This window comes from Quercus lobata, chromosome 12 (genome assembly GCF_001633185.2).
Source record: "Quercus lobata isolate SW786 chromosome 12, ValleyOak3.0 Primary Assembly, whole genome shotgun sequence".
NCBI lineage: Eukaryota > Viridiplantae > Streptophyta > Magnoliopsida > Fagales > Fagaceae > Quercus > Quercus lobata.
Window position 1 is genome coordinate 20,744,546 of NC_044915.1, and position 10,771 is coordinate 20,755,316.

The window sequence follows — 10,771 nt, forward strand, 5'->3', positions numbered from 1 at the left end:
AAATACACACATGTTTTATGTTTGAAATAGTAGTATAGGCGGGGCTGTGGCTGGCTCAAAGAATAGTTTGAAATAGTAGTATAGGTAGGGCTGGGGCTCTGAAGGATTTCGGCAATGGTAAAGATAACCCACGGCCTATTAAGTAGGGTTTGGAGGCTGTGTGAAGCTTTTTTAACCTAGGTGAAGTATTTTTTGTTAGGGACAGAGTGAAGAAGGTTGTTGAGGGAGGAATGAGGTGAGGGTAAGGCTTTGTAATGTCCTATAGTAATGGGGTGTAGAGAGAGGAAGCAGCTGGTTGCAGTGGGAACGAGTGGAGTAGATGAAAAAAAGCATGGCTCGAAGATGAATGGAGAGGGAGGAGATGAAAGAAAACATGGCTCGGAGATGAGTGGAGGAGGAGATGAAAGAAAAGCTTAGCTTGGAGATGAGTGGAGGAGAAGATGGAAAAAAAGTGTGGGTTGGAGATGGTTGCATTTGCAAATAAGGTAAATAGAGAAGAAGACTTGGTAGTAGATCGCTTGAGGCTGAGGAGAATGAAGGAGGAAGCTAATTTCAAAATGTGGAAGGCTAAAAAAATGAAGGAAGGTGGGAGTCTTTGATGTTTGCATTTGGCTTTTTATTTTTTATATTTTTTAGACATTACTGCCTTTTGGTTGATATAATCTTAAAAGAGTTTCAACTATTCATTTCATCAATTCCTTGAATCTCAACCATTCACTCCATCCAACGACTACTATAATTTGCGTCTAAAAGCAAACCTACAAAAAACTTAGCTCTAGCTAGGCAATAGGCATAGATTCCTGTGGCTATAGCATAGGTGCATTACATACTGATTAAGGACGCGCACATGGTAACTATATATAAAATATACACATATTTTATGTTTGAAACAATAGTATAGGTGAGCCTGATGCTGACTCAGAAAATAGTTCAGGAAGTGAAGATTGTGTTATTTATTATTATTATGTTAGCACCAACACCTTTCCCTTGCAACCATGTTAAGTATATATATAAAATACATACATGTTCTATGTTTGAAACAGTAGTATAGGTGGGGCTAAGGCTGGCTCAGAGAATGGTTTAGGAAGTGAAGATTGTGTTTTTTTATTTTTTTTATTTTTTTTTTTATATATTATTATTATGTTATCACCAACACCTTTCCCTTGCACCATGTTAAGTATATATAAAATACATATGTGTTTCGTTTTTGAAACAGTAGAATGGGTGGCTTCTTTGCCACCCTTAGCTAAAATTGGCTCAAAGGTTTGTTGAAAATAATCAAAAACATCCTCTGTGAGAAGGAGCATAATAAGCTGAACTCAGGGAGTGAAGACTCTTCGAATGGCTTTGGAAGTGGGTTTGGGGCTGTCGGGAATAGCTCAGAGGCTGGGGTTAGCTCAGGAAGCAAAGATGGGTTGAAAAATGGGGTTAGCTCAGAGGCTGGCTCAAGAAGTGTGGCTGGTGGGAATAGCTTAGAGAATGATTCAGGAAGTGGGGCTAGGGTTGGCTCAGGGGATGGTTTAGGAAGTGAAGATGGGTTAGGAAGTGGGGTTGGGGTTGGCTCAAAGGCTGGCTCAGGAAGTGGGGCTAGCTCAAAGGCTGGCTCAAGGAAGAGTGGGGTAGAACCCTGATGAAAAGGTAAAGTATATGGTGTCATTGTTTATGTTTATAATTTGTTAATTAGTGCTAGAACTTTCTGTTTGGAATCCAAACTTTTCTTTTAGCTTAATATTATCTGATTTTGATGGAGGTTGTGTTAGTGTTTAAATTTTTTGAAAAAAATAAAATTATAATTTTTATAAAAATAATTGTCTATGGAGATATTTTTACACAAAGCTTACTAGGGTATTTCTGGTTTATTTTTTATTTTTAAATGGTGTGGTCTAGCCGATTGCACAAAATACTGACCACCCAACCTTGTAACACTGATTATGACTTTTATATATATGTAACATTGTTCTCTAATTTCTTATCGAGTGACTTTATAAATAGAAAATAGAGCTTATCAAGGTTGTGGTTTTTTACCACTGAAGAAGAAGAAAAAAAAAAAAAAAAAACTAACTGTGGTTGAACTATGCCCTTATAGTCTTTATAGGTTGTTTCTTCACCACCATTGGCTTAAACGGGCTCGAAAGTTTGATGAAATGATCAAACACATCCTCCGTGAGATGGAGCAAAATAAGCTGGACTCAGGGAGTGGAAACTTTTCGAGTGACTCAGGAAATGAGGCGAGGGCTGGGGTTGGCTCAGAGGATGGTTTAGGAAGTAAAGATGAGTAAGGAAGTGGGGCTGGTGGGGCTAGCTCAGAGAATGGTTTAGGAAGTGGGGCTGGGGCTAGCGCAGAGAATGGTTTAAGAAGTAAAGATGGGTCGGCAAATGGGGTTGGTGAGGCTAGCGCAGAGGCTGGCTCAGGGAAGAGTGGGGTAGAACCCAATACTGTACCCTTATTACTTAATTTTTTTTCATTGATAGATAAAATTTTACTGGTGAAAGTTATAGAGAACAATTGAAGCAGCACTAGAAGCTCAATCGTTAACTTTACAAGTCATACATCAATTTCTTTTGAGGGATGGATACCCTTATGCTTCATGTTTGAGTATTATCAACTTGCAACAATTGAAGCAGGACTAGAAGCTATTTCAGGTAGTTTAGTTTACCAAAACAAGAAAATGACTTTAACAATACCATTTGTTGCTTGTACGTTATTGTGATTTTGCATTAGAATTGACTTAAGTTTGCACAGACTATAAACAGGATTGCCTCCATATACAGAATCTAATGATCTAAATACATTTCTCAGATTTACCAACTCAAGTACGTCTCATCAATCAGTCAGGTAATTGCTCACCTTATTTAGTTCTTTAGATCAATCCTACATTTTGTTTACAAAAATTAGAGGTCAGTTTTGTTGCATTGATAATAATCACCTAGCAAGGAACATACCTTTTGTCTAATTGTCCCACACCCATCCTTGTCACAACAGGTACCAAAATTTGTGATTTTGTCAAATGTCTACCGACTGCACAAGTTTATTTGGCTCACAATTCCTTTCATAACAAAGTCCTATTTGACGAGCTCCATGGCTCCCTGAATGTAACCAGCATATATAGTCTTGTTGACAAGGTAAGTTAATTGCTACTGCATAATGCTTTTTCTAAGTCAACAGAAATAGTCGACCCGGCTTTTTTTTTTTATTATCTTAAATAAAAAAAATATATAGTGCAATGTTATGTTATGTACTTTCTATAAAAGCCGTTGGTTTTTGTAGCATACTTTTTTCTATCCAAAAACCTTTAGAAAGAACTCAAACTGAGCAGTGTAATTAACTATATTTTGTGTTTTTGCAGGATGAACTCACCCAGTCCAAGTTCCAGAAGCACGAACTTTTTTCTGGTGTCCAATTAACTTGTAACTCCTTATGGTGAAGAGGAAAGAAATAATGTCAGGGAGATATTTATACCAAAGGAAAATCAAAGAAGGAAAGTAATCATTTTATCATTTTCTTCTGTTTCTTTCTATGAGAAGATAAAAGAATTAGAGATGTGATGGTTACTTGTTACAAGAGAAAATAGAAAAGTTGAAGCTGTGATTGATATGAAGCTTTTTTCTGTTGCTGCCAATGAATTTTACTGATAAATAGAGAAGTTAACATGGTTGATTGTTTCCATTTTCCATTTTTCTCTAAAAACAAAAAGCACAAATGCATTACTATAAAGTTAACTAAAAAATTGCATTTGAATTGGACTCTAATTATTATCTTTAAAGTAAATGATGATGATATATTGGTCCATTGATTGTAAGCACTTATTATATCATCTTTAATTTGTTTTTAGCATCTCAACTTTAATAAATTGACACTAAGTCTAGATATGACTCTGTTTACATGATTGTAAAGTCTATTGAGAATGATGATATATATGACTCTGTTTACATGATTGTAAAGTCTATTGAGAATGATGATATATATATCTGATACATAATAACTTTACTTTATAACAGGAGTTTCTTTCACTCCATTGGTTTGTGTTAGAGTAAAACCATCATCTGTCTTCTCCATCTTCTTTTACTCTCTCTCTCTCTCCCTAGGCATGTTGGACAAGTTGGGCCATCAGTATCTTTTAAATATTACTCAAACCACTAGTAAAGGAAAATGATTGCTTTTGTGATCAATGAAATTAACATTATATAGTCTATCCTCAAAACGATTTTTTTCCCCAAAATTAATAACTAACAGTTGCGGAAGAATTTCAAAAATTTCATAGTTATAACTCTATAAAAAATAGTGAACTTCATCAAAATTTTAGATTGATAATAGTTACAAATTAATGTGAATAAAACATGAGTTATATAAAATTGCGTGATGCACTAATGTTAGGGATATAAAGTTTGAATTAACATTAAGCGTGAGAGGGAGGGAGTATGTGAGAGGGACGGGGTATACTCCCAGAGTACTCAATAACAGCACGCCAAGGAATGTGTGGGGAGAGTGTGCTGGCAGAGAGAGAGAATCAAACTTGGTGAGTAAGGATAGTGTGTTGGCAGAGAGAGCCAAAACTTGGGGGAGCAAGTTTGCATGAAAACATCTCTTGAACATACTAGAACTTTGGGCACTTGGCCACATCATAGGCTGCCATATGGCATGATCTTGGCCCTCCATATGACAAGAACCATAATGTATATTCATGTAACAATTAATTGAAGATTAGCACAACATGAAAAGGGATCTAATTAATTTGGACACACACAATAAAATGAAAGGCTAAATGAATTTTCAAGGAATGACACGTGTTATATGAAAAATCAAGTAATCTCTAGCATATATCCAAATCAAATCAAGGCAAAAATACAATATTTTTCATGAAAGAATCCAGGAGATAATTGTCACAATAACTCGCTCAATTCAGGCATAACTTTTGTTCAATAACAGTCAATTTTGAGGAGAATTTTATGATCTTTAAGGATACTTCAGGGACAACTATCTTTGAAGGATGCCAGTGCTACAGTTGTGGGGCTAGAACATCATTTTTGGCAAGTCAGGAAGCACTGGTGGAGGCTTTAGTGAAGGCTAAAGAACTTGGTTTTCAGAATATCATAGGTCTAACTGATAGCAGGAACATGGAACAGGTCTGGTATTACAGAAGGAAACCTCCATGACAAAAGCAAACAATGCTAGCTGATCTACACTACCTACAACAACATGGTTTAGGCCTCACAATTAAAACTGTTCCATGTCTGACATAATAGATAAAGCCTTAGTAGCTTCGAATATGCCTGTACACCAAAGCTGGGTTAATCCAACAATTTTGTAACGCTTCTGGTAATGTTCTCGAACTCTCTTTTATCTTGGTATTGAAAAAAAGTTATAATAATATGATTATCAACCGTAATTATAGAAATAGCAAACAGGTATCCGTTTTGTTAATATAAATTTGGACAGGGATAGCAGTTTAAATGGAGACAAAAAACAAGATCCCAGTGTATTTAGATCAAAGATATATATATATATATATATATATATATATATATATACACACACGTTAACATATATACTCACATGTATGTATTCTTCTTGTTTACATGAGCTAGACTCCTGGTATTGGCATCTTTAACGCACTACAACTAGTCCACAAAAAATAATCTGATCAGATGTGACACGATACAAATTTTCAAGCAAATCAAGATTAATGTAGCCATAGCTGGCAGCCTTGTAGGTCTATTTCCCTCACTTTTGCATTAGCAAAGGTATTTCCATCAAAATGAATGTAAATGTTATGAAATGGGATTTGAAAAGAGGGGATAAAAAAAAAATAAAATAAAAAAAAAGGAAAGAGAGAAGGGGCACCTTTAATGAACGCACACAAAACCTTTCTTACGCACATGGGTTCCTGGATGTGGGTCTTACACATGTGAAATGGGGTGTATGGGGAAGGGAGAACTCCAAATGCAGTTTTATGATATATCTGAAATAAATTGATTATTTGTTGTATCAATATGGGCTCCTTACATAACTGTGTAGTTTTGCAGTTACACTATTTTACTCTAGAAAATAAATGTAGCTAATAATTGCTAAAAAGAAAATAAGACTTTTTTATTTTATTTTATTTTTTAAAAGATAGAAATTCTACCATAACCTAATCTAAATGTATACGTGTGTGAAGCTCCTTCCTAAAGATTTGAACCCCGTCTCTTGTCCTCCATATTCCACAAATACTTATACTTGTGGAATGACTATCGTAACAAAAGTGCGCAGTGAAAAGAAAATAAGACTTGACACTTTAGAAAGAGTTTTAAATGGCTTTGTGTAAGAGGATGACTGTAGATTCAGAGGGAAGTTTACCTTTGTCATTCAACGATCAATTATCATTCGAGTCCAGACATAATTCTCTTAGTGAAATGAGTATTTCTTTCACAGTGCAAAATGGCCTTATGCTTCAGTTCCTAATGGTATGAAACAAACACCAAGTACTAATGATATGAACCATCTGGAGACTTTCATTCATCATTCTGTAGATGTTGCGCTTTTGCCCTCGTTCAAGTTTCAAGGGCACATTAATTACTTTTCTAGAAAGAAAGAACTGCAGAGCTCAGGTTGCAATGACAAACCCAAAAAAGGAACCGCATGTCTGTATGTAAGCTGGTCGCCTAAGAACAGTGTACATATCAAGACAGGATGCGCCAAAAATGATATATTTCTGAGAATTGCTAACTACTCACATCCCAATCTTTTTAATTCAAGAACGAGACAAATAATATTAGTTTCCACGTATTATACATAATGAAACTCAATGGCTACAAGCATCACAGTTCAAGCATCAAAACCAGAATAGATGCCATTCTCCCTCAACAACCTCTTCTCTTCTTCCACATAATTCTTTCCCCTACTAGCTTGACCAAGCTCTCTTTTCCTCTTTTCCTTTTGAGAGAAAGAAAGGTTCTTCCTGTCTTTCCGAGTTTCCACACTCACCAGCTGCTCTCCAGAGGCTAATGCAGCTCTTGTTTTCTGTCGTTCTTCATAAGACTCTTCAGTCTCCTCGGTTTCACGACTTTCCTTACCAGTAGACCATGACCAGTCCTGCTTGTCATCTTCTTTTGGTGGAGGCACGCTCAAGATTGATGGTCCACCTTTATAACCACGTCGCTTCAATTCTTCAAAATCCAAAACTCCAGTTTTTTGCTTTCTAGATTTAGCTGTATGCGTGCAGAGACAAAAATGTTACACCTTTATTTTAAACAACTTGAAAAGAGGAATTTTCTGGAGCATTTCTGCAAGCAAAGCTAAACAAGACTCTGTTGATCCAGCATTATGGTAGTTAAGTACCAGCATGACATCTAATGACGTGTGAACATTCATCTTGATATGAATACAGAGATTCTATTCTTTACATGTTGTTCCATTTTAAAATTTCAAACAATATCTACATTCAGAAAAAGTTATTTCCTACAAGCTTTTCTGATATATTACTGTTCTGCCCCTAGCTTAAACTCAAAACAAGGTAAATGATCAATTTTTATTATTATTTTATATATAATTATATACTTAATGAGATGGAGACCACTGCCAAACAGTTACTTACAAAATTATCATCGTAGGTAAAAAAAGCTATAGGAAATATCATGGGACAAGAAATAAAACATTTTTTCAGGTTTTCTTATGCAGCCAATTTTTATATTAGTATTACTATCTGTTATGTTGGTAACCAACCCTGCAATATCATAGACTTCCTTCTCCTTCCTTTTATGTGACCTATTTATTCAAATTCAGCAAAATGTTTCAGCTTCTTCTGTGTTGTAAATTTCTTGTGGACATTATTTTGTTCCACTATTTGATTAAGAAAACCACTTCACTAGTTTCTAAAAGATTGTAACGAGTAGATAGAATCTATAAACCCCTAACATTAAGGTTCACCATGAGCCCCAATCCATTGTCATTTGCTTGAGTAAAGAAGACAAATCAAAATATGAAGCAATAACTTTGTTTGAGAGATACCTAGACACAAATTCAATTCTAGCTAAACATGGATAGAGAACTAATCCAGCAATGTTATACCTTTCGAATTTTTTTCTTTGGAATGTTTTGATGGAGCCTTTGCCTTTTTCTTGTCAACCCCATCTTCAGCTCCGGAGTCTGAATGTGAAGACAATGATTCATCGTCCGATGAATCATCCTCCTCATCACTCCATGGGATAGTCCTCTTCATGGTATAAATTTGACCCTGAAAGCAGAACACAATTAACTACACATTAACACCCAGTGTCCATTTGGTTTGGGTTAGCTATTTGAAAGTGTGCATTTTTTAGGAAGAAAAGAAAACAAAATGTGGATTTTGAAAACATGTTTTTTAAATAAGTAACACGCATTTTATAAAATTTGTGGAAAGTAGTATTGGTGTGAAAAGTTGTGGTGCCAAAATGCAGTTTTTCTTTATTAAAAAAAAAAAAAAAAAAAGCATTTTTGAAAAACTACCCCATAAGCTGCAAATCGAAAACAAGCTTTTTGCTTGGTTTAAATTTCAAAAACACAATTTTCTAAAAATTGCATAGCCAAATGCCAACCTAATCCAACAAAAAAGAAAACCCAAAATGAACAAACCAACCCTTATAAATATCTTGAGTGAGAATATCTCATAGTTCAATTTCATAGCATTTAATTAAATCAAGTGCATAACACAAAAACACTATCCAACTAATCAAATGAAGAAACCCTTTTTTTCCCCATTTTCTGAATCAAAGTAACTCAAAGTTAGATTGAAAAAAAAATACAAATATCTAACGTACTACCCAAAAAAAAAAAAAAAAGAAGAGTTGCAGAGCATTCAAATCTACATAACAGTAACACACAAAACCCAAATTCGAAGTGTAACGAAATTAACATTATGGAAGCTCCAAAGGGTGACCTAGGAGCTTCGAATCCAAGCAAAATAGATAAAAATATACGAAAACCTCTATTCAGATGAATTAAATTACAGACACAATAGGAAAATCTATATCTCTCAAATCTTATTTTGTCTCATTTAGTTGAATCTAAATATGAAGGACCTAAATTCACCAGATTAAAACAAATTAATCATATATGTACGTTACGGTTTCAGAACAACGAGTCCGTACCTGCCGTGTCAGCGAGCAAGAGATTGAGGGTGATAAGAATAAGAGAGAGAGAGAGCGAGAGACCGAGAGTGAGAATGAGAGAGGCGAGCCGAGTTGATTTTTGTTTCTTTGCAACTGTAGCAAAAGATTTTTAGAAAGAGTAGCTCTAAGCACGCGCTCATGCCGTGTTCAGAGCCACTTTTATTTATTTATTTTTTAATGTTAATAATTTATATTTATTATAATTTAAGATTATTATATTTTTCAATTACAAAAAAGTCTTGATTTGTGATGAAAAAATTATTTTACCCACAAATATATAATACTCATCACACCCTTAAAATTTTTTTTTGATAATTAAAAAATATAGTAATCTCAAATTATAATGAATGTAAATTATTAAAGTTTATCCAAAAATATACTCTAAGTCTCACGCACATGCTCAAAGTTTAGTTTTAAATATATTGTAAGCAACTACATTGAACTTTAACATCATATGTGATGGAGACAAAATTTTCCTATCAATTAAAAAAAGCCTAGCTAAAAGAAATGGTGAGAATATCCTTGGAAGGAATTTGATAGAGAAACATGGTTGTTGTCATTTGCAGGTCGCTGATCTTTATACTCCTTCATCCAAAGACATTGATCAAATGAAGCTAAGATAAAATTGTAAATAGTCCAGAAATTAAACATCAAATTTTAACACTAATTTTGATTAGATAATTACAGTTATATAAAATATGGACCAATGGTACACAAATTTTTTTTTTTGGCTAAGTAATGGAACATGATTTAGTGGTGAGACTTGCACCCTCAAACCACTTGGTAGGACTCACTAACCGGCGTTTCAAAATTTCTTAAGTGTCCATGTTGCTGTTGCTACCCAAATTGCCGCATCACCATACATCCACGACCAAAAATTATTTTGTATCGCATGAGTAGAGTGAAAATTGAGGTCAGAATGGGCAAGTCTGAGGATAGTGAGCCTGCATGAGTAGGTGATGGTGGTGGACGCAGCAGGCAATCCGTTTGAGTGTTGAGTAAATACCTTCTAAAGCTTGTTTTGAGTGGCTGTCACCTATTACCAAAATGCAAAAATGGTGGTTGTTCTTGGTATATATAAAATTATTTAAAAAAAAAAAAAAAAAAAAGGACTTGAGGATATGGATGAGGAGAGATTGGATGGTTGTAAGGCCTGTTTTTGAGGGTGAGGGAGGAGAACGTACGTGAACCTAAACAATTAATTGGGAGCAGCTTTATATATATATAATTTAAAAATAACGTGAGATTAGAGTAAGAAACTGCAAATTAAAATAATAATAAATAAATAAATAAAAAAGAGAAACGGTCAATTTTTTTTTTCATTGTGAAAACGGTTAAGCCTTGATAAAGGTTAAAAAAAAAAAAAAAGTTTTTTTTTTTTTTTTTTTTTTTTGAAATCATGAGTTTAGTGATGGAAGGAATATGGGTAATTAGAGCATTTTTAATACCTGAGATTGGTTCTATTTTGTAGACAATGTTTTTGCAAGAGTTAAATGATAATTTTGCTAAATTATCCTTTAGTTTTATCTCTACTTAAACCTAAGAATGTGTGGGTATTTTGAAACCAAAAAAAATCTGGTCCAAACAAGAAAAGTCCCTTAAATAGTAATATAGAAAAGAAAATATTTTTACCTTTGTTACATAT

At 34.3% G+C, this 10,771-nt stretch overlaps 3 protein-coding genes across 3 annotated transcripts; 2 read left to right on the forward strand and 1 right to left on the reverse strand.

The window, feature by feature from the left end:
- Positions 1–440: 440 nt before the first annotated feature.
- LOC115970372 (cell wall protein IFF6-like) lies at positions 441–1,631 on the forward strand. Its single transcript, XM_031090012.1, has 2 exons — positions 441–485; positions 1,302–1,631. The coding sequence occupies exons 1-2, from the start codon at positions 441–443 to the stop codon at positions 1,629–1,631; spliced, it is 375 nt and encodes a 124-aa protein (XP_030945872.1).
- Positions 1,632–2,565: 934 nt separating this feature from the next.
- On the forward strand, positions 2,566–3,581 carry LOC115972642. Its single transcript, XM_031092976.1, has 4 exons — positions 2,566–2,643; positions 2,801–2,836; positions 2,984–3,123; positions 3,348–3,581. The coding sequence occupies exons 1-4, from the start codon at positions 2,589–2,591 to the stop codon at positions 3,423–3,425; spliced, it is 309 nt and encodes a 102-aa protein (XP_030948836.1). The 5' UTR covers positions 2,566–2,588; the 3' UTR covers positions 3,426–3,581.
- A 3,016-nt stretch (positions 3,582–6,597) lies between these two features.
- On the reverse strand, positions 6,598–9,265 carry LOC115972641 (UPF0690 protein C1orf52 homolog). Its single transcript, XM_031092975.1, has 3 exons — positions 9,106–9,265; positions 8,048–8,213; positions 6,598–7,188 (listed from the first exon to the last, which is right to left on the reverse strand). The coding sequence occupies exons 2-3, from the start codon at positions 8,196–8,198 to the stop codon at positions 6,806–6,808; spliced, it is 534 nt and encodes a 177-aa protein (XP_030948835.1). The 5' UTR covers positions 8,199–8,213; positions 9,106–9,265; the 3' UTR covers positions 6,598–6,805.
- Positions 9,266–10,771: the final 1,506 nt, after the last annotated feature.